This window comes from Mus caroli, unplaced genomic scaffold (assembly GCF_978045245.1).
Source record: "Mus caroli unplaced genomic scaffold, Mus_caroli_1 scaffold_19, whole genome shotgun sequence".
In the NCBI taxonomy this organism is placed as follows: Eukaryota; Metazoa; Chordata; class Mammalia; order Rodentia; family Muridae; genus Mus; species Mus caroli.
In genome coordinates, this window is record NW_028227274.1 from 54,775,805 (window position 1) to 54,800,734 (window position 24,930).

At 42.0% G+C, this 24,930-nt stretch overlaps 1 protein-coding gene across 1 annotated transcript in view; it reads right to left on the reverse strand.

Annotated features, from left to right (window-relative positions):
* Marchf3 (membrane associated ring-CH-type finger 3) overlaps window positions 1–24,930 on the reverse strand; it is a 145,203-nt gene that overhangs the window by 35,552 nt on the left and 84,721 nt on the right. The window contains exon 2 of the mRNA XM_021150520.3: window positions 1,191–1,434. Within this exon, the coding sequence (XP_021006179.1) occupies window positions 1,191–1,378 (188 nt within the window). The 5' untranslated portion in view covers window positions 1,379–1,434. The remainder of the gene's footprint in view (window positions 1–1,190; window positions 1,435–24,930) is intronic.

Sequence of the window (24,930 nt, forward strand, 5' to 3'; positions counted from 1 at the left end):
GATGCCTGCCAGGGCAGCTGATGTACATACTGCCATCCATCCTTGGTTCACAGAGGGCCACTGACATTCATTTTGGAGATTCTCCATGAAGTGGAAAATATACATTACACACTTCCCTCTCTTTCTATGACAGCCACACATATTTTGAAGATTGATTTTTATTATTTTTAATAGTGTGTGTGTGTGTGTGCACATGAGTACATTTGCCTAAGGAGGCCAGAGGTGTCAGATTCCCTGGAACTAGGATTATAGGAGGTTGTGAACTGCCTGGTATGGGTCTAGGAAAATACAAGTTTTTTTTTTTGTTGTTGTTGTTGTTGGTTTTTTGTTTGTTTGTTTTCTGAAAGAAGATTGGAAAACACATGGTACATCCATTATCTTGGCAGCCTATGGCTTCCAATAAGAGCCCTCCCTCTTCTTCACAGAGGGAGACCAGTTGAAACAGCAGTACTTCACAGGTTGGAGTGTGCATGAAGAGGTAGGGATGGAGTTGCAGAGTGTGAAGGAGGGGATGGCAGCACAGACTTCTACACAGCAAAAGGAGACTCACTCAGAGAACAGCCCGGACAGCAAAGCCACTGGGTAGCGCTAAGCTGCATGCACACTGGGAATGTTACCTCAAAGGTTTTATCCACATAACCAGGCATGGTGGCACATGCCTCTAATCCCAGTATGCAAGAGGTGGATGCTGGATCCGGCCTTCAAAGCCATTCTCAGCTACACAGTGAGTTTGAGACTAGCCTGGGCTACCTAAGGCCTTCTCTCTAGCCTACAAATTGCTTTGGCTCTGTCACCTGAAATCAGGCGACTTCTTCATTTTGTCCTAACAAAGGGCTAGCGTTGTTAGCTGCTGGAGACAAGAAGACAAAACTAGCCACAACAGTGTCAAAATAACGAATGTAAAGCAAGCCACCCCACATCTTGTGGCAGCCCTCCCCTGCCTAGCTCTCTATAGTGGCTTCAGGAGGAATGTGACAACATGAATTTCAGCTTTATGCTTCTGCTGCTGTGGAGACAGCAGCAACAGGACTTGGGTAGGCTTTTTTTTTTTTTTTTTTACTTTTTTCCCAGCACCTCCCTTTTCTGACACAAAGACCTGAGCACTAATTACACTTCCATTAGCATTCTCCACCTGACACACCAGCTCTTTGGATCAATTGTAGATTCATTCATTTTAACTGTGGCACTACCTCTGGGTGGCAAGAGTCCGCACTACTGTTGACAGCAGCTGCCCGTCCTTGGCTGAAACTTGCATGACATACTGTGGCTGCCCATTCACTAGGCTGCCACAATCCTCCACCGTCTTCACCACAGGCGCGGCTGAGCTGGTGCAGTCTGGCAAGACTTCGGGCAGGTGACTGCAGCGACTGGTTGTCATGGCAACAGACAGCAATTACTCGGTTAATGGCTTCCACATTCATAGAGGACGTCCATCTAAGAGAGATCAGAAAACAGTTAACTTGACTGGATGGTTAATGGAAAATGGAGAATTATGGGCCACCAACATCAGCATGTCATTATTTAATATAAATATGAGGGTAGCTTGGATGTAGCATTATTATCTTGTTACTATTTAATACAAGCATATTCACATACATTTGCACACACCCACTCATAGGCACATAGGCCACAAGAGTTATGAACACCTGCTTAGGAACAAGACAGCAAGCATGTGTGTATATATACACACAGTCAGGAGCTCTGCTTTCTGGGAGGGCACAGAATGATAGCCCTGAAGCCCAGATCTGAAGAGAAGATACGCAGTTCTCCCGCTCAGCCCCAGAGATGCAATAAGTCCTTGTTGACACTCTCTAAAAGTTACTAGAATCATTATGAAAACTGCTCGCACCTATTTTTTTTCTTATAAGCAATTTCTTTTCTATGCAGTTTTATTCAGAGATACTGAGATTAAAAACAGGGAAGAAGAAGAAAAAAAAGGAAGACAAGCAAAGATTTTGGCTAACTTGTACATTCCGGGGCATCATTCGCCAAGTGTGGTCACTTCATCACTTTCCAACCTCTGCCACATCTGGGTCCTGTACTAGAACACTCTACCTTGCAAGCCACAGGTTAGCTTCCCACTCAGAAGCTCACCCAGCTGAGCCAGTCTCAAACAGCTGTTCCGGCAAGGAGTAGTTTGATGAACTGTTTTGTTTTTCAAATGGACATTAAAATAAATACATCACCACTAGCTTTTCCTTTGTCTACCACTGAACAGCCAAAGACACACGTGTGCATTGTGAGAAAACATGCAGAATTCACTGCACCCAACTCGAGGTGACAGGGCACCACCACCCACTGTGCTCTCTCCATCATCCTGTTCACCGCATGCTCCACAGGCCCGAACTCAGTAGACAGGACTGGCTCATAGACTGAGCTCTTGTCTGCAAGCAGCCAGGGTCATCAGAGCTCAGGTTCAGCTAATGCAAACCTTGTCTCTCCCTCTAACTCCTGACAAGATACTTGGGATTCTCCCAGGGGTGGTTCTTCCTGGAGATGTGTGTCTCTCTACGCATTATATTTGACTTGATCCCTACGGGTCTGGAAAACAGGATCTGTCCAACTTTCAGAATGATGCGTGCATCAGGACAAGAACACAGTGTTTTCAGATGTACTTGAGTGGACAGGTTCCCTCCTGACAAGCCCAGGTATGATTATTTCAGATAGATGGCCATGATCTCCATCCTTGCTACTGAGGTAGGTGTGTGGCTGGTTTCCTTTTTCCTTATTGCCAGAATCTTCTCAGGGTACTTGTGTATATGTGTTCCTGTCAGCAGCCCTTAGCATTCAATAATGGGGAAATGGCTGTGGATGCCAATCCTTGGTCAGGCGGGTGATGCAGGAACACAGGCAGTGGTTGTCTATCCATGACATTTCATAGACTTTATATTGAAAATTAAAAAAAAAAATTAGATGGTATAGAATTAAAAAAAAATAGAGTCACAGAGATAGCTCTGTAGATAAGGTACTTGCTGTGGAGGAATGAAGCCCAGAGTCCAGGCTCCCAGAGACCACATGCAAGCAGTAGATATGGCCGCTGCCTGTAACCCAGCACTCAGAAGACAGAATCAGGGGATTACTGGAAAAAGCTAGCTAGTTAAGATAATGGAAATTGGTGAGCTTCAGCCTCAGAGAGAGAGAGAGAGAGAGACTGAGAGAGAGACTGAGGCACCAAACCAACTTTGGGCTTGGGTGACACACCCACGTGCACACCCCTACATGTGCTAATACATGTTAACATGCATATACATGGGAAAATAGGTTTTGTTGCTTCACTTTATATTACATATATGATCGATTCACAGAACCACAGAACTCTTTTTGGGCAGATACCTTTTTGTGTTTTTTGGCAGACATAGCAGGGTGGAGATTGATTGTAGCTGAACCAGAGACTTTTTTTTTTCCCTTTTAAATGGAGTTACAGTAGCTCTCAGGCCAACAAACAAAAGGATGTTAAAAGATGGTCTTCCTCTAGAACTGTGTGTAAGCCCTCCTCTAGCCTACCCTGACAAAAACTCATTGACATGATTTTAAGTTCTCATAATGCCTCGCAGCCACAGAGTGCAGCTTCCTGGCACAGCTCTCTTGCTTCACAAAGCAGCCATAGATGAAGAGCCAGGGGTGTGTTGGCAGGAAAAGCAGACACAGTGACCTTCTGCTGCATGGAATCATTATGTCTGGGTGCACTCTGAGAGTCTATTTTTGGCTTTTGCATAACTCCAGCCCAGAGAGTCAAGCACTTTCTCCCTATGCTTGCTGAACAGAAGGGGGCAGGGGTGGGGGCACAGTGGCTGGTGGGAGCCAGGGCTTTCCCCGGTTAGGTTACCCAATTCAGGCATGGTCATTCACTAGCAACACAATGAAGTAGTGACCTACATCTACAACAAAATGCCCCTAAAATATTCTAGAAGCAGTTTCTCTTGGACTTATTTTTTATCTACAATTTAGCTTCTGAGTGATATACTTCATTTCACGTTTCACAAACAAAGGGACATTATCAGCCACTTGACTAGTGGGTTCTGAGCACTTGTGTTCAACATGAAGGGACATGGGCATCTCTACCTTGCTTCTCCTTCAAGCAAATCGTTGGCTCCTTTTACTGTGCTATGTCTACAGAGCCATACACCTCAGAAACTCTAAGCCAGTGGTTCTCAACCTTCCCAATGCTGTTGACCCTTCAGCAGAGTTCCTGATATTGTGGTGACCCCATCATAAAATTATTTTCATTGCTTCTCCATAGCTATAATTTTGCTACTGTTATAAATCATGATGTAAATGTCTACATCTTCCGCTGATCTTAGGTGACCAGAGTGAAAGGGTCATTTGATCCTGAAAGGAGTTGCAACCCGCAGATTGAGACCCACTACTCTAAGCCATCAATCAGCTTAGGAGTAAACGGGAGAGCTATTCCAATCTAGCTCTCCTGGAAGAACAGACCAGCATGCCTACTCTATACTACTAAATACCTCTGAGATTCAAAGACTGCCATGCTGGCAGAGAATCCCACAAGTCCTAAAAAGACTATTCTTGGATTTCAAACTGGGGTGGGAGGAATCACACAGCATGAATGTGCTTGAGCACAGTGGAGATGGTTGAGTTGGTTGCAGCCCCGGGTGAATGGATCCAATCAGTTACTCATGCATAGGAGGAGAGAAGAGAGCACACTGCGCCCCGATCTTACGGAGGAGGAAGTTCAGGGGTTGAGATGAGGCATGGGTGGGTAGTTGCAGGCCTGCAGGCTGTATGCACCAATTGGCTTGCACCTGGGGCAGTGACAAATGGCCTGGCACATTTCCCTGTCTTGCTTGGAGCCTCTTGGGAAAACAGCAGGCTATTGCCTTGGATACTCTAAAGAGCTGAACTGTGGGTTTGCAGCTACACTGATCTTCCACTGATCTTTTTGCAGAATTTCAAGCACCATTCTACTGCTTTCTCAATGGGAAAACAAAGCAGCTTCTAAGCCCGTCTAAGACTTTCTACACTGCCAGGAAGAAGTTATGTATATGCAAACTTGAAATCTCAAGCTGCACTGATAGGACAGCCCTTTGCTGGCAGGAGTTGAGACCTTGTACAATTTCATTCTCAGGCTGAGAATAAAGGATGATTTGGTACTAGGCAAACTCAGCTGCACACAGTGGGAAGAGTAGGCGTAGGTGAACAGGAGGGAGACAGTGAACACGGATCAGGAGGCTAAATAAATGAAAGCCTGATTAGAGAATTGTTAAAATAAAAGGCTTGTCTGTTAAAACTATGACCCTCGCAAAGGACACAGCCCAGGTTTTACAAAAGCAGGAGCTCCAACCAGGCTGTAGCTAATCATCGCCGGGCTTCTGGAACAGTGTGCCACTGGTAAGTGATTTCCATGGGAACGTGGCTGGCATCATGAAGATGCAGACTCTGGGGTGGTGGGAGAGAGGGAAGGAAAGCATTCAAAAAGCACTTCAGGCTCACCTTACAGCCCAGTGCCTCAGCAATGGGAGCGCTCCATGAGGATCACAAAGTAAAACAACCCTCCCCAAACCAAAATAATCCCACCTCTGTTCTTAGAGGCACACAATTTATTCGTGTGTCCAATGTGACATGAAGTCACCTGCAATGTGTTGGGCTGTATCCATGGCTTTATGGGAAACATGTGGTCTGGGCAGCAGGTTGCACATACAGGAGATGCACCACCCAATGAACAAATGAGGAGAACAAGACAGTCTTTCAGACTTCCCTGAGCGCTCCTGACTATCTGAACTTTGAATGTTTTTATTTCACGAATCACCTTACCTGGTGGTTTGTGAGGCCTGAGAGTAATTAGTAAGTTTTCTATTGCTATAATACAATACTTGAGGGTGGACTTCTTGTGAGGAGAAGAGATGTATTAGTTTAGGAGCTAAAACTCCAACAGCCGGGCACTAATGAGAATAAGGGCCTTCCTGAATGCACGCCTTTTGGGGTACAAACTATATTCTGATGACAGCACAGCAATGCTGATGGCAGCCTACAACCATCTATAACTCTTGTTCCAGGGGATCTGCTACCCTCTCCTGGCCTCCTTGGGAACCAGATACCCATGTGGTATATAAACATACATGCAGGAAAAACATCAATGCACACAAAATTGAAAAAAAAAATCCTAAGTAAAAAGTTAAAATAAGTTAATAAAATAGGGACATTTATATACACATAACTTATGTTTTGAACCATGTTCATATTAATTCCAATTTTTTTCTAGCCTGAGCTATATCTGATTTCTGTCTTTTGAACACCTTCGCCTATGGACTTCAATCTATTTTGCACTGTATTTTTGCACTTGAACTCTGACATTGAGTCCTTCCATGTGCTGGACAGGGAACCTTGTCCATATTCACTGACTTCATGTAGAGATGAAATGTTTAATAATATCTGATCACCAATGCTGTGACATTGGAGATGTCTGGGTCTATGTGTTACAGCAGCCACTTAACTTTGACCTCAACTAATCTAGCAATCAAGAACATACTGAAAAACCAAGCATAAGCCACGCCAGAGTTCCTTTCCAGGCCTAACTGTACCAGAAGTAAAATTTCAGTCCAGTTAACTTTAGTCTCTTAGGTGCAGGTTGAGAGGCAGAAATTTGTTAGAGTAACATCTCTGAGTTTTTAATTTATCCACAAGGTTTAAAAGGTAGAACCCAAGTCTAAGAGTGTGAGTGCTAGCTAGTATTAAGTTGCACGTGTGAACTGCCCTGGTGGTCTGCAGCAAAAGTAAGGCTTCAGTCAACTTAATGCTTAACTGCAGAGCTTTTAAGAACTAGTAACCAAAGATAGCAGTGATCCTTAAAAGTTCGGAGTAGCTAGTAGCCAATGAGCAGCAGGTCTAGCGAGAGGAATGCGCCTCAAAGATCTGCTCTGTGATCTTGTAGTCAGTTAGCAGTAGTATATTGAACATTTAAACATTTATTAGGAGACTACAGCTCATGTAAATGTTGTCACTACAATCAACTACAAAGATAAGAGAGGCAGGAGCTACAGGTGCAAACTTGTTCTGGAAGGGCCTGGTCTTGGGTCACCTTCGTAACCAGAGCTAGTCAATGGAGCAAATACAAGAAAAAAAATCACTTATTAATTCTTCTATATAAATAAACTTTTGAAAAAAAATTTTTTTTTTGAGACAGGGTTTCTTTGTGTAGCCCTGGCTGTCCTGGAACTCACTCTGTAGACCAGGCTGGCCTCGAACTCAGAAATTCGCCTGCCTCTGCCTCCCAAGTGCTGGGATTAAATGCATGCGCCACCACGCCCAGCTGAAAAAAAAATTTTTTTTGAGGATGTGTTAGCTAGTCCTAGGAAGTTTCTAGTAGTATAGGGTGCAGCTATCTCAAAGCTTACTTGACATTTCCCAAGAAGTGCGGGGAACCAGACAATCTGGAGCCCCAGGCCTCTTCCAGGCTACAGACAGAGATCAACAACTTCTCATCACCATCTATGTCTTTGATAGTTCAGGGGACTCCAGTACCCTGAGTTCTGGGAGAAAGGCATCACAGATGGATAGATATCCCTGGTTGGATATCCTCTTGCTTGCAGAGTTCCATGTCATTAGCACTGGACAGAACTCAGAAGCCTAATTTCAACTTCCTCGCATGATCTGCACCATAAAGGAGCTGTAAAAGATCTTCTAGCCTCTCTCCAAGGGCTACATACATGCTCAAGGAGCATGGCCTCTTCCAGTGGGTGGGCAATGCAGGGCAGTCGGTGGCTGACACGGGAAAAGTGGCAATACTGCTCTGTCTGAGAACTTCCATTCTGAGGTAGCTCGGCAGGCAGGATTCTCAGAGCAGTCCCTGAGAATAGGACTGCTCTTTGATGGAACATTTCCTTGGCTTCTCAGGCATGTTAAAAGCAGACAGTGCATTGCATGGCTGATGAGCCGAGTATCTTGAATGTTCAGAGCAAATAAGGGGAGGTAGAAAAATCACACAGTGACCTTCCTTTCCAATGAAAATGGAGCAAATGACTAATTTCAGAACTATTAACGTGTAAAAGCCACATATTTCTTCTGAGAACAGGACACAAAGACTCTCCAAGGAGATTTCGGGACACAATTACCAGCAACGTTGACGTTTTCAGAAACACGCCAAGGAGGCCATTCACTACGCATGTGGAGCCACAGAGTGGCTGCTTCATTACTTAAATGGCCATGGCAAGGCTGTGCTTACAGACGCAGGCTTCCAAATTACACATTTCTTCTGGATGCTTCACCGACCTCATTAATGTAGAACACAGTATGTCGTTCCATGTTTTAATAAACATGTCCATCAGGCACTTGATGAGTCTGTAGAGGGAAGCCCTGGCTTACGCAATAAGTGAAAACACAAAATTTAAACTAAACTAAACTAAACTAAACAACCCCCACCCTTCTCTGTTGTGTCATTATTTCTGGTATGTGCTCATTGTCACAGACAGAGCACAGTAAACAACTGAATTGCCTGATTCTAAGCATGATGAAGGTTTTGACAGTGGGAGAATGGCAATTTCTTGAGGAATGTGTAACTACTGAGGATGAGCTACAGGGAGGGAAAGCGTCAGCCCAGCGTAAGGGAAGCCCGCTGCAACTGCGTTCTGCTAACATGTTCCTAGTGCACTGTGTTAAAGGTAGATTCAGAGTTATTTATCATTTCTCGCTCATGTAATTAATTCAGATTTGTAGCCACAAGAAGTATCAGAAGCATCAGACAAGCCTTATTTTTCTCATTAAAAATGACTATATTTTCTCTTCACCCAGGTAAAAACCTCCTCGTTCTGCTGAAGGCAAATAAAGTACCAATTATCATATTTATACATATTTTCCCCCTGAAGAAGTACTCATGAAATTAATTCAGATTTTGGAGGCTATCCATTTTTTCCATTTAATTTTAATTAGAGAGATGAAAATGGCAATTAAAAAAAATTCCCGTAACAACTCTGTGTGTTCAAAGATACATCGGCAGCTGAATTACACTTGTAAATAACAACTGGCTCGCGCACACAGAGTCCCCGCTGGGCTGGGGAGGAGGTGGGGTTTCTTAGAGGAGTTCTGAGGGCAGGTCAAGAAGTTTAAAAACACCATGTTAGAAAATAGTAAGGGGTGGGGATAGGCAAAACAGAGAGAGATGTTTATATGATGTCTCTTGGAAAGGAAATATATAAGTATAGTGTAGTCTTCAAATGACTCTCAGAGTGCCCTGTGCTGACCAAACACACTCCATGCATGGCCAGCATGCATGACGATATGGAGGCAGAGGAAAGTGTGTTGGCAAGAGAAGAAACTCCCTAGTTACAAGGAAGCTAAACACATTTGAAACTAGAACTTCCTAATTTGTTGTTAGATTCATATCTATGCTGCATTAGCATGCAAGTGAACGCCTGGCATTGAGGAAGTTGATCTGGGATTGGTCCCTTTTCTTTATTTGCCTTTCTATCCTCAAGCAACCCAGCATTAGCTGTGCAGATGAGCCAGTTCTTCACTCGAGCCTCCCGTGCTCCTAGACAGGGCTGGCTACTGACTTACTTTAAGCCAGGGTTGCTTCTGGGTTTTCCTCAAAACACCAAGTTTTTCATATGCAGTCAATAGACATGAATCAGAGCAGGTCTTCAAGTGTTTCTGCATTTAGGGGTGTGTGTATGTGTGTACCACTAGTATCTGCTTGGACAGTTTTTATAAAGATAAGCAAAAATCACAGAAATGCCTCAGGGAATTGCTTTTCTTGGCCACAGATACTGCTTGCTGCATCTTTTCTTATAACAAAATTCACCTGTTCTCTGAGGGTCCTGTTATGTTTCTTAACCTGGTCTCAAATTCATGATCTTCCTGCCTTACTCTATCCAGTGCTGGGATTGTGGGGGTGTTTCATCATGTCAGTTGGACTCTTCCCAGACTCATTTCTATGGGTTCCTTAAAATGGCTCCAGTGGGGTTTTGTTGTTATTTTTAAAATAAGATTAAAAAAGAAAGGAAGAAAGGAAGGAAGGAAGGAAGGAAGAAAGGAAGAAAGAGAGAAAGAAGGAGAGAAGGAAAGCAAGCACATAATAAAGTAGCTAAAGAAGGCAGCAACCTGAGATCACGTTATCGCTTAGCCACTTCAGTTTATATCCTGGATTCTTGTGAACCATGAAATTGGCCAATAGAGTCTCTTCCTTGATTTTGAAACTTATTTCATGCCTACCTCAATGCAAAGCATTTACAAATCTTTTCACAGAGCCTCAGCACTCTTCACTGAGCTTGTCAGCTTCTCCACTTCTGCACTTGCACCTTTGCGGGGACCTGCCTAGCTCTCCCTGTATGCCTTGACTTCAGAACTTGTAAGGGTTCCCTGTACCATGGTGCAGAGGAGCCTCTCCTATTCCCAGCCTCTGAGGTGCTGGCTCAACCTGGCCTTTTTCCTGGCAAGGGTGGGTCTGCATTCTCCCTGGTCCTCCTGGGAAGTCACCCACTAAAGCCTGGTAGAAGCACTCCAGCGCACTGTCACCTTACAAAGAGGGCTGATACCCACAAGAAGAGAGCCCTTAAACTTCTTCAGTTCCACAGAGGAAAGGTCCTGAGTCAAACATGAGGTCTGGCCCTTTCTCTATCTAGTCAGCACTATCAAAATTAACGACTAAGGCTTCTTAACTCAATTCAGCCTGTTTGACAGAAAGAGAAGTAACTTTATATTGATATTGAATTGCATAATTATCCCAAACAAAACAACTTAATAATGCACAGAGGTCCACATTTTAAAATTTGCATCCCGTTTTCCTTTAAAACAGACAGAAAAATCACATTATTGATGGCAACAGTGTGAGTGTATTTTTCTACATTCATAACACTATTCATTTCCCTTTTTCTAAGTGCTTAATAAATACTGTAGGTCTTTACTGCCTTCGAGGGAGAAAATAACAGCCATGCCCCCACAGAGCTCATTCATTTGCTTTATGGGCTAAAAAAAAAAAAATCTCTGGTGTGTCACAAATTAACACAATGTTCCTGCGGACAGTGTTTTATTCTTGAATCTCCAGTTTCACTAATAAATGTGAAAACCACATGTAGTTAGATAAGTCCCCAGAGACCAACCACTGCAGATGCTGAAGGATGCAAGTTATTCTAGCTAAGATCAGCACTAACACTGGGGACAGGTTCCCAAACTCGGCTCCCATCGCCTGCTATCAAACAAGGAAGTGCTTTAGAGTGTCTATTTCAAAAATGAAGTTTATTTAAATTTATTTTTTTAACAAAGGTAATTAAAAGCAATAAGGACATAACATGTCCTAATCCTTAGATAATAACCGTTATCAAGTCTTAGGTCCTGATTTGTCTATAGGCAATGGGATCCCTATCGTGATCCTCAGAAATATTTAACGTTTTTTTTTTTTTTTTTTTTCATGAAAAACACCAAACAAATGGGACATTACATTGAACCCACACATACCACTTCATTTCAATGTAAAAAATAATCAGGACTTCGGCACTCCCATTTAGTCTTTCCTCCCCCCTTCTCCCCTTTCCTCTCTCTCCCTACTTCCTTTTCTCCCTTTCTTAAGACTTCATAACATAGCCCAGAAGTCATGTCAACTCCCTTCTATGTCTTTCAGTATGTTTCTAAAAAATATGAGCATTTCTTATTTCAGCCCAATGTAATTATATCTTACAAACTTTATAATAAATTTGTTATTATGAGCTGGGCAGTGGTGGTGCATGCCTCTAATCCCAGTACTTGGGAGGCAGAGGCAAGCATATGTCTGAGTTTGATACCAGCCTGGTCTACAGAGTAAGTTCCAAGACAGTCAGGGCTACACACACAGAGAAACTCTATTAGAATATAAGGCCAACCAACCAACCAAGCAAGACACAATAAATAAATGAATACATTTGCTATTATGTAACATATCCTATGCATTATTATATAATGTATATTATGCAATAATATCTATATCATACTCATATTTATCTGCCTTGGGAGAAAAATCTCTTTATGACAGACTTTTGAAAATTATTCAAACAATTTGTACAAATCACATTTGTATTTATTGATTGAGCCCGTGTTCCTTATGCATAGCCTTACTTTCTCTCCATGCCTTCTTCCCTCATCTTTACTTTAAAATAACATTTATGTACGTATGTATGTATGTATGTATGTATGTATGTATGTATTTGCCATGGCAAGACTGTGGAAGTCAGAGGACAGCTTGGAAAAGACCATTCTCTCCTTTCACCCCGTGGGTTCTAAGGATTGAACTCACACTGTGCAGCTTGGCAGCAAGCACTGTCTCCCCTTGGGTCATCTCACTGGCCCCTTCTTCCCTTTCCTGGAAGTTTATACCTATGGCTCAGCTTGATTTCAAGCCCAACTCTCACTTGATAAGAGTGCAAGGACGGTATTGTATAGTTTGTGGTGCATCATACCAGGAAGTCAACTTTTAGTGGGTTGCAGAAAGTTCCCAGTTTTGTCACTTTTAAAGATGCAATGATTTTGTCCATTAGTGACAGGTATCTGAATTACCTCACTTGTGGATGATAGAAATACCTCCCTTTTCCAGCTGTACTTCCCCTTTCCATTCAGGAGTTGGGATTTTTTTTGCTACAAAGACCTTTTCTTTGTCAACCAATGCAGCATCCTGAATTTCAATTTATACATAAAAGGAAGGATTCTTGCTTAATTCTTTCTTATGTCTGACAATTTTCAGAGTGAGGATTGGTGTCTTCCTATAGGAATTGGTGATATCCTATAATAACTGAAGCATTTTGTTTTGTTTATATTCTCCTTAAAGGGCTCATTTGTCTCCCGTGAAATAAAGAATCGAATCATTATATAATAACAAGCTCTTCTTTTCGAATGTGTAAAACTAGAGGCTGGGGAGTTGGCTGAGCAAGTCTGATAACCTTGAACCCATGTACATTGCCAGTGTGTCTGAATTCCCATTGCTCCTACTGCAAGGAGGAAGGTAGTCAGGGTACTCCCCCAGAAACGCTTAGGTCAACTACCGTGGAACATGTAACAGAGCTGCAAACAAGACTGTCTCAAACAGACAGGCAGATACGAACTGACACCCAAGTTGCCTTCTGACCTCCACTGACTGCCAGGGCATGTACCTGCCTTCATATATGAACACACAACACTCACATATGAGCAAACAAACCAATATTTAAACGAGGGGAACCAGACTTGTGGCTTCAAGGATGTAAAATAAATTAGACCTGGTCTTACCATATCATAGCACTCTAGGTTGCAGGGCTAGGCATGGTTTCCTTGACCTGCGTTGGTATCCAAGACTATTTTCTTGTGGTTGGTGCTGTCTTCTCTCATGCCCCTGTGATCAGAGGCCTTCTGACCTTACTTACTCCTCAGGGATAGTGAGAATGACTCGCAAAGGGTTTTTCTTTTGCTTGCTGCTCTACGTCCCATTGGTGTCTCTTGTCCCCTGAAGGTCTCCAATCTCATATTATGTGTTAGACACATCCAGAGGCACTGCAAGCCCATGGATAGCACTGGCAGAGGGCCTAGTGTTTAGACTTTGTGATCCTGCCCAGTGAAACTTACAGGTGGCCATATCCTGCTCAGTGCCATGCTGGCTAATACATATTGGGCAAGCTTTCACCAGGGGAAAATCTGCACATATATGAGAAATGTTTCTCTTTTCTTCTAATGAGAATGAAAATGCTTAGACACTTTGTGGGCATCCCCACAGAGGCACCCATAAATCTTTTAAAACAGTTGACAAGTGTCTCTAAGGCAGGAATCCAGGGTCTTTCTTTTCTGTTCTCTTAGAGCAGGCACATTCTTTTTTCCTATTGTCTCCTTGTGCTGACAGGCATCTGTCACTTAGACGTTAAGACAGAGTGATAATGGGAAGATACTATGCTTGCTCTGTCCTTAACAGTTCAAGAAGCACTCATAAAAACCGTGTATTTTGGGAAAACTAGACACTCAAGTGCCCATCGGCATTTCCAGCTAGTTTACTGAGTGTAGACCAGGAACGCAGTGACAGGAAGAGTAAGAGGGGTGAAACCTGGAAATTTCTGCACTGTAGACACTATCTTGAGCATTGCTGCTCTGAAGAGGGGGATACATTAACAGACATTTTCCAAGGAGGTGAGGTAGGATGGAGGAGTGCTTCACTGGGACTTACTGAAAGCTGTTGAACTAAGAAGCGGCAGGACACATCTTGCCTCTGTAAGTGAAAGCCTTGCACGTGTTATGAAAAGGCTGATCTGTTCGTTCCTTCAGAAGTAAAAGAAAAGTGTAAACCTCAAATAAACTAACAATAGCAGCTCGCTGCTGCTGAAGAGCTGCTTAGTGAATGGCTCTGGTTGGACAGTGATGTTGTACACTCCAGTATTTGGATCTCCAAGTCCTGACTTTACTAATGTAAACCAAGGCACAAATACATATGAACCAGAAACTCTTAAGTGTCGAAGATTTAACCACTGATCTTAGGACTATCTGAACTATAATCCCTATTGCAAAATTCCAATTTGGGCACATGGGAAGAAAGTAGGAGTCAGTGGGTAGGTGATTGGCATAGTCAACTTGACTCATGTGGAAACTAGAAAGCGTCAGCTGGACCAGCAAGATGGGTTACTACCTAACCCCATTTGTCTCATATTTGGACAGGGTCAAACTATGTAGCCCAGGATGGCTTTGAACTCATGATCCTCTTCCTTAGCTTCCAGAGTGCTGGAACTATAGACATGTGCCACCACACCCAGATACAATTTCCCTTTTTGAAACACCAGGAAAATGTTTCCTGGTACAATGATTTGCTGTGTGAGTCTTCAATTAGACACTTTGGGTTTGAATCCCTTTGCTTTTCAGTGATTTCTTTGCAAGCTGGGGACAAAACGGTAGCCATCATGTCTGTTTGAAGATGAAGTGAAATAATGTGTATGAGGTACCTAGCACAAAGGTTGGCACGACAGCAAACACTGCTGGCCATGACTGCTGTGTAAGGGCCACCTAACCTCAAATGTATCCAGAGGATTCACCAGCCTTCACTATTTTTGTTCAAGCCAATGCACATGTCCTCTCTAATACTGACATTCATTAGTATGGGATGCAAAACAGTACTTTGAGAGGCAAAGTAGGTAAACAGAAAAAAATGTGATGGGGAATGAGACAAATGGAGGCTTTTGCCCCCAGGTAGTAGAACTCAATTATGTAACTTCGTCATATAGCCAAGAAAAAGAATGTCATCAACAGGACTTTGCAACTATTACAGAGATTATTTAAAGGGCCTCGCCTGAGGAGGTACAGGCTGAGAAACCCTGCCACTAGATCTTGGACTGAGAAAGACGAGCCAGATCATGCCAGGAAACATCTGGATAAGACAGATGCACACATCAAGGTGCACAGGAAATTTAAGGACAAGGGGTTCTACTGGAGTGTGAGACGTGATATTTCCCTACAACAGAAAACTCTCTCCCTTTGGCTATGCCTTGGGGAGTAAATCTGAGATGCCAGATGGGCCACAACAGTGCTTGGCACTTTCTCCTTGTCCCCACTAAGCTTGCAAAACACCTGGATACCATTTTGACTTCAGAATGAGGTAGCTACTCCGAAGCATTCAGTGCAGATACAAAGGAATGTGTGGTCTTATTCCTTTCCAGGGGAGGATGTGTTTGCACCTTTCCAACAACAAAGAAAAAGCCAAACTGAATTCATACCTGTACTTTCAACTATTGATCTCAGCATTTCTGTAAGCCAGGCACCTTCACCTTGTTTATACAGTGCTTGTGCAGCCCTACTACATACATGTTTACTAGGTACTAGGGAGGGATATACTGCTTTAAGAAACAAAATCGGGGCCTTTGCAACTCTTGGATCTGGGTCATAAGAATATTTACTCTCCAAGGAGACTAGACTATACTTTATCATGACTTTTTATTAAGTTCTACTTTCAAGATGACATAAAATATATGCCCTAAGGTAACCCATGGCAGTGCTTATGCGTGGAAACAATCCTGGCTGATTCTTCCAGCTCTGTATGTTCATAAACTGGACTCACTTCTTAAATTCACAAATGATGATCACTGTGGCAAATCCAGGAACAGAATTTTCTGCTGTAAACATGGCAGACCCTCAGCATCTTTTTATAGCTTTTATGTGGTTCCGATGTACATGGGACTAAAAGCTGGGAGAATTAAAAATTACACAAATAATGAAAATGAGTTCTGAGGTGAATTACCCATCACTGTGGCGGTTTTGGAATATTTTCATTAAAAAGAGTAAAAAGGCCATCTAAAGATGCTTGTGTATCTACAAATGATGGTGAAGTCATTTTCTTTATTTCTTTCTAACTCCCATAAGCCTCTTTTATTAGTTGTAAGGATAAAAAAGCTTCAATCTGCTTCAGTAAACTACATTGTTTTGTAAACGACAGAAGCATCCACAGTTTCCGTACATGAGCAATCTTTGTTAATGGCAAGGCAGTGATTGGGAAGATGGCACTAAACGGCAAACTTCATGGAACTCCTAGGCATCTGATACCTCCTTTTCTTATTATATTAGGACCTATTGCTGGTTATAAGTTCTCAACTTACAATGGGCACTTAAAGGTGTTTGCTGACTCACTGAATGAACAGATAGATTCACTATCTTAATAATACATTTTGTTAAATCATATAGTCATATGGGTGACATAGATTTGGTACTTAGAAATATGACTTCTCTGATGACTTTGAGGCAGTCCCGTATTCCTTCTGCTAACTGATGGTTGTCTTGTTTTTTTTTTTTTTTTAAATTTCTCTCTTGAACTTTGAATGACTTTTGTATTCATTTGCACATTGGAACTCAGTTATTCTTATCTGTTCATTGAAGAAAATGAGTAGGCAGGTCATGAATTTAAACTCAACATAGTAATGGGTGGTATATCTAAAATAAAGCATTTTAAATTTTATCCCCACTCGGAGTCTTCTTAGGTTGGCATGAAAAGAATTGTTTGAAAAAAAAAAAAAAACTGGGATGAGCTCGGAGTTTGTGGCTGCAATACCAGCATTCTAGAGCCAGAGGCAGGGATATCGTGCGTTTGAAGGCAACCTGAGCTCTACTATGAGATTCTGTCTCAAAACCACAACCAGCCGTCCAACCAACCATTCACTCATCAACCAAAGAATAACAGAACATGTGGAGAAAGAGGCAGAACACTTAAGAAGGAAGGGAATCTCTTTCCCACCCACTCACAATACTTCTAGAGTACAGAAAAGGGGATTGCCGTGTGTTAAATAAGACCCTACACAAGGCCCAGGTCCTTGTTTGCTGTGTGAGCTGCAGTGTGAGCATGGTAGACTGGAAACTTATGACTACATTCTCTCCCTGGGGACAGAATGGCTGGGGAGAGAGTTGGAACAGTACCTCAACTCCCACACTTGGAAATACTATTTGTTTGTTTTTGAGACATTGTTTTTTTTGTGTAGCTCTTGCTGTCCTACCTAGAACTAATTCTGTAGACCAGGGTGGCCTTGAACTCACAGAGATCCACCTACCTTTGCCTCCTAAATGCTGGCATTAAAGGTGTGGACCACCATTGCCAGGTGGAAATACTATTTATGATTGGGCTGTTTTTATGAGCTGGTTTTAGGATCCAAGCATTGCATAATATTAGCAGTCTCTTTTTGTTGTATCGTATAATGGCTTCAAGTGCAGGAAGGTTTGTTTCTGAATGATGGGCGGTGGACATGGCAAAAATCACAAGAGACAACAACTGTTGTAAAGAAGACAAAAAGTTACTATTTCAAATAATCACCTATAACTAAAGGTAGAAAAGACAGGCAGGCACAGGTGGCCCAGAGCTGTGATGTATAATTTTACATGTCATCTGGACAGGGCCACAAGTGCCTAAATATTTGATTCAACGTTATACTGGATAGTTTATCTGTGGATAAGTTTATTGCTTAAGTTGACAGACAGATCAGAGCCCTTAATGTGGGAATTCAGAGCCTAGAATAAAACAAAGCCACTGGAGCTCCCCCAAGGAAGAGGAAACTCTCTCCCCCTCCTGCCTTCTACATGGACAGAAGCCATTACCTGCCCTTGAGTATGAACTCAAACGCTGGCTCTTCTTGGCTCTTCAGCCTGCTAGATTTCACACTAAAACGACACCACTGGCTTCCTGGGGGTACCAAAGGCTCTGCTGAGCGTGTCAGCCCCTCTCCCACAGAGAAATGCTTCAGATGTAGGCATCAATAGTCTCAGATGGTCCTGCCTTTCCTTTTAGGAATCTACTTTTAGGACAAAATGTTTGAGTCTTTTCTTTAAGAAATTTATTCTAAAAACATATTGAGAAATGCAAACAGAGTTATACATAATCAGTAGGGCCTCTTTATACCCTGCACTATCCTTTTATTGTAGAATACTGGGATATAACTGCCTAAGAGTTGGGTAAAGGTTACATAGAGCACCTCCATATCATGGACATAAGTGGGACCATTGGCAGTCCTTTATGATAGGTGTTTAACAGTACGAGGGAATAAAACCTAAGACTATGTAAGGAAAGGTAGGAGACACAGTATTTTTACTTAGACTTACAAGTCTAATTTATTAAGGATAGAAAGTAGTCTATCAGTGTGTGAACACCAGTTCTCTCTAAGCAGTAAGTGCTTCCTAGTGCTTCTGTTGTTTGTGCTTCTTACCTTTTTAAAATAAAATATATTTTTATTATATTTTAAAATATGGGTGAACAAATAACCCCTCACTTTACAGGCCTTACAGGGGAAGGACATCAAACGACTTCCTGAGAAAACAAACAATAAATAGAGAAACCAAACCAGAGCAAAGCCAACCTAAACTCAAAAAGGATACGGCTCCATCACAAGCAACCCACATGCCAGCCAAGGGACTTCCTTTATTCTAGGTTTGAAAGGATGCTACAAATCTCTGAGGAAGAGATCCAGCAACTCTCTCTGTGGCTGCCTGCTCCAGGAAAGAGCTGACCACACAGGCCTCTGGGCTTTTTTGCTGCTGACTGGCTTTGGGACCACCAGCATGTCATTTATTGTCCCTCGGCTGCAGGTCTTTTTATCAAGGACACATGAAAACTAAATCAGCCTCTGAGCTATAGCAGGCATTGTTAGAAAAAAAAAAACGAAGTGGTGAACCCACAAATGTCCTCAAGTATAAGGTGCTGCAGCAGTGTTAACAAGTGGTTATCAGTGGTCAGCACCAGATTCATATTTATGTCCTCCAGGGGTCTCCTACTCCTTGGTGTCAGCCACAGATGCTGGTAGTGGAGGGACAATATGATCCAGACAAGATATTCTCTTTTTCCTCCCAGCACAAATACAATGTGCCTAAATTAGCAGTTAGTTGACTTTTTTTCTTTTCGACTAGAAATATGCCAAATTAAATTAAAAATCCATATACTTAACAGGAGTCATATTCTTGTGAGAGGAGACGAATCTATAAACAGTAGCTTGCTGCAATAGTCTGCCGAGCTTTTATAAGGCAGCATTTATCATTCCTCTGTGGAATTCATACATCCAAATTGCCTGGCCAGCAGATGTATATTTAAATACGTGGCCTCATGTGAATTGGTGGGCCTCTGTTTTGTAATGAGGAAACTAAAAGCAAAGGGATTTTATAATTTTCTCAGCACCCTAAAGTTAGCAGAAGAGCCTGATTAATTCTATTTCTGACCTAAATTTCTATGACCAGCTACCATTATTATTCTTCTCAGGTGTGGATTAAATAATAGCGGCCTTTTATGTTTGCTTGGGTATTGGTAAAGGTAGGAGGGGGCAAAAGGACCCCTCCAAACCCCGACACCCCACACCAAGTGAGCACCAGCATCATAGGTGATATCTTTAGGAATGACAAATATATTCCACAAAACTCTCCCACATTTCTGGATCATACCGAGTAGAGTTGCAGATTTAAGAAAAGCATATGATCTTTTGAAAAGACCTGGATTTCAAAAGAGGAAGAATTTTGGTATTTAACCCCTGGGAAAGGCGGTGTGAAGGATTGTGGGATGTCCTGACTAATGTCTATAATGTGTCCTGTTGGTGCCTATCACCTACATGATGGGCACCTCTGCTTCTTCCAGCGTTTTGGAAGAGTGTAGAACACAATCTCGTTGTGTTGACCTGATCCTCCAGAAATCTATTTATTTAAGCCAGCAGATCACAAGCAGAGAGGAAAACCAAAAAACCACCCCCACAAACATGAGGGACTTTCAAAGCAGACCCTGGACCCTCTCCTAGAGTCCTCAAGGTTTACACTGTGGATGTAGCATCTTTCATCTGTGATTCATCACACTGTTTTTAAGGCATCAAAACTCACTCATGTTCCGTCTTCCTCAATGATTTCATTTCACCCACAGCACTTTAGAACTGTAGGCAAGAAAGTTCTAGGAGCTGTCCTACTGAATTACAGAAATTAGAATCTGGTTTGAGGGAAATCACTTCACATGTGCATTACAATGAAGAGAATGTAATATTTCCCCAGCTTCTCAGGGGCCCAAACAAATAATTTCCCTTACTTCTTATGCATAGCAAAGAAACCCAGGTGATCTCCTCTAGCTATTGAAATCATGTGTTTTGGCAACAGGAGGAAGTTGAAGGCTATCTCTCACTGGGTAAAAGTGTACTAGAAACATGACAGATAGCTGTTTTTCTTTACTTTATAAAGTCTGCCAAGGTTTCTTTTTTCAGATAGTGTGTAATAATTGCATACTTATAAACTCCTGTTACTACGGATTCACCAACAAATGTAACCCAATGTTGTGGTTGATTTCAACAGGTACCACTCAACTTAAGCCCTGTAATTATTGCTTGTGTCTTGACAAGGCCATCTATTCCACTATGTCTTTTTATGGGAAAAGGTTACCATCAGCGTGTTACCTACACAATCCCTACCTTTATGCCATTTCCTTGGAATAGAAGGCTTCCTCACGTGGCATGAAGTGGCCGTGGCTGACAAAAGGCCCAGGAGTGGTCTGGATGAGAGCACACTACCTATTCTTTGTGTTCTTCTCATCACTCACCCTTTCTATAGACAAGTGCTGGGCAGTCACCCTTCAGTCCAATTCCTTCTGGAGCATGGTGTAGAGTTAATAAAGGAATCTTGGAAGAAATTTTGTATTAGCACTTTTTGAAATAGTTGTAATTCTAACATCAGAAATTCTTCTGGACTAAGAGTATGTGAGCCCCAAACCCAAGAAGTGAATGGAAATAAATCTTGTTATTCATCATGGTGACCGTCTTCTATAAGTCACAACAAACACTGAATTAGTAAACACTGAACCATAGGAGCCTAGGGAAATATGGGGTTAGCTTCCTGGCTAGAGCATATTCACCTACCAATCAACAGATAGCTTTGTCCTGTGAATCATTAAATGCTAGTGAACATACATTGGTGACTCATTAATATTGAACACATGGTTCAAACACTATGGGTCACGGCTGGATGAAGCTTATCTGTCACACTTCTTTTCTCCATGCAGTATTAGTTTTCCTGTCCTCTGGGACACTCAACAGCACTGTAAGCTGCCCTTGGAGGCTACTTTGAAGAGTGAGATCACCAACCCAATGCACAAAACTGTGAAAAATATGGCACTCAGTGGACCACAAAAGGACACTTAAAAAATGTCTATTAGAGCCAATACATCACCTTGCTTGACCTCAGCTGGACCATGCACATACGGGGGACTCAAGCTTTTTTCCAACCATATATGTCTGTGAAAGACTGTGAAATTGCCTTGAATATTCACTTGGGAGTTATAAACAAATTTTAGCAAGTAAGGGAATTTGCATATAGGGAAGCCTTGAATAATGAAGATTGAATGTATAAATTCTACCTCTTATTCAATAGCATATCCTGTAGTCTTTATCTTTTTTTTTTTCCCTCAAATTTTCTGATTCTCTTTTTCTCTGATACCTTCAATTAATCTTCCAGGTTTAAACAGTTAGAAATATTTTTATTCTATGCAGCTTCCACAAGTGCAGTACAACTGTGTCTCTGTGATTTATTTCCAGGAGAGTTAGGAGCTTTGATTTTCAAAAGTGGATGAATGATGTGGTTGGTGGAAAACACAGAGTGACAGACAAGCTTTCAAAACTATTTTCCTGCTCTAGAAATTAGGCCAAGTGTTGCGTCTGAGTAATGAGGGTGATACAGAGCTTATTTTATTTTTATAAGCTCTTAATGTTTTAAAACTTACTTTGCTTCATAATTTTATAGAGTGACAAGACATTACTAAATATTCTCAGAGAGGTGCTAAAAGGAACACCTAAGAAAACGAAGCCTCTGTCTCCTTAAGCTCTTTGTGTGTTACACTATACTCCAAGAGCTTTTTGATGCCAGGTAAGATTAGAACTGCAAGCCTAATTTTTAAAAAGTTGTCTTCCCTAAACCATCCAAGAAGGTTTTTGCTGCCATCCACCCAACAAAGAGGTATAATGAATAAAAACAAACTAACAAAAGCAGGTGAGAAAATTCACACTTGTTTAGCAACAAGCTTTCAGAATTGTGCTTAGGTTTTCAAGCCATGTTGTATGTGCTAATGGTGCCCTGAAGAGCAGAATACAAATAAGGCAGGGCTGACTGGCACTTCCTCCAGCACAGCGCTCAAGTACGGTTCTGGTGGAGTGACTGCATTTGGCCCTGATCCCAGGTGATTGCATTCATTCATTTAGTCATTTATTCGATGGCTCATAGGTGAGAGCACTGCTGGACTGTCTGGGGTCCCTGGTCTTTGCTAGAGTGGCGATCAGACCCTGACCCCACTGTCACCCGTTTCCATCAAGGATGGACACTTGTCCTGTAGAAGAAGGCTTGAAGGAAACGAGAGCTCTGTTCTGTAAGGGCATGCACACAATGAGGGTATCATAGCTATTAGCAATGCAGTTTGTCTCTGTGATTCCATAAAGCCTGCACAATGTGTCATTATTCCTGGTTATACAACTGTGGTGCTCCTGTGCTTCTGAGACCCACAGTGCAGTCTTCCTGCCTAGCGCCTCATACCTAAAATTAACTTCGTAACCCCATTACAGTTCTCTTAAAGACTGAACGGAAACCCTCGAGTATTTTGAGCTATTTAATCACATTGTGGTTTTAAAAAATGGTATCACAACACTGTTTCCACCACTCCCCATATGGTTTAAGAAGCAATAAAAACCTTGAAAGCTCCAGTGTAATCACCGAGGCTTTTACTAATGACATCTTAACTCTTTGGGGGATCTGTCTTAGTTATTCCAGGCAGGACTTAGCAAACCTTTAGCAAACATTTTAGGTCTTGCAGAGTGTGTGGTCTTTGTCACAGTTACTTTACTGTGCCACAGTGGCACGGAGACAGCCACAGGCATTAAGCGACACAGTGCAGCTGTATTTCAATAGTATTTAATTTGGGACGCTGAGATTTAAATTTCATATAAATTTCACATGTCACAAAGTGTCAGTCTTTGTTTTAGTTTTGTAAAAAAAAAAAAAAAGGAATATAAAAACTATTATCACAGTCTGAAAAAGCTAGTCTTTGCCCAATAGGGATTTCTCAACCAAAGCAAAGAACAATGATATAGATATAAAACACACAGAGATAACTATATACATAGCATGATAAGATAATGGCTTAGGGTGAGCTATTTCTATTAGATGCTTAAAATCTCCAAGGTTTGTTGGAGTCAATCTTTTGCAATGCATGCCATAGGCCATTTAAAGCCACTGAAGAACATATATGAATAAGGGAGATCAGTAGAGTTTTCAATGAGGAAAGCCTGCACATGATTCTTGGCTCTCATGCTGACTTGGTGACTGTCCTGAAGTTCCCTTAGAAGCACTTATTACATGCTCAAGCTCAAACCCTGAGCAGCTTTCGATCCCTGCTGTATTAACAGAAATTGGCAAGCTTTTCTTTTCCTGGGATTTGCATTAAGAAACTATGCTAAAATATAGCAGTGTCTTACAGAAAACACCGGAAGAAGAGGAAGTATTAGAGGACATAAAAATAACAGTTTTCCCTATATGGTAAATGGAGCTCCAGATAACTGACTTCAGTTAACCCAGTTAACCCCATAATGATCCCAAGACAGGGATTTAAAGCTTGTTAGTACTATATTAGTAGGGAACTATAGCACAGAAGGCTTAGGCTCACTGTCCATGGTCCCTTAGCGGAGTCTGAACCCAAGCGCGAACCCATGCTCTCAGTGACTCATGATCCCATCTCCCAGTCCTGGGGGAGGGGTCTAACCAGTAAAGCTCTGCCACTTCCTTGGCACCCCTTTGCCAAGCTTTTACACTTTTTCAGTATCCAATCACCACAGCATTCCCCTCCCTTCTCATTCTGTAGGAATCTAGCGGTCTGGTTCCCCCTCTGAGCAGAAGCGTTCATATGAAAGCCATACTGAAGGGTAAGAGTGTGGGGCTGGAACTCAGGAGGATAAAACAACAGTTGTCCTTATGGACGAGATCAGGCGGCTCCGTGTGGAAGTATTTTATCATCTACAGGAACTAAAGAGCAGTTTGTAGTTACTTTTATTACACAAAGCCTTCACTCTTGCCTCTTCCATCCCTTCTCTATTCACTGTAAGCAAGCAATATATTTGACTATCAAAAATTTTTGCACAGTGTTTTTCTTGGTTCTCCCCTCTTTTCTCACTTCTCCTCTTTATTCACTGAGGAAACATGACCTGTCCCCCTCAATCTGACTCCTATCTCTCATTAGATAGACAGACACACAGTGGCATGCTGGAGCAAGTTTATCTTATCTCTTTCAGTTCTTCTAGACTCCAATTCAGGGAAACCAGGCCTTGAAATTGGTGATAATGGAAGTATTTATATCACAGTGATGACAAATTATATATATTACTCTCATTTTATCCTCCCAACTAGAAAACTCATTGCTGCATATTTAGAAGCACACATCTGGATTTAGAAGCAAAATAATAAAATATCCCAAGCACAGGGAATGAGAGCATAAGGTGGCTTGGAAGTAGGTAGGAGTTACCAGAGCTATGAGGGAAGACC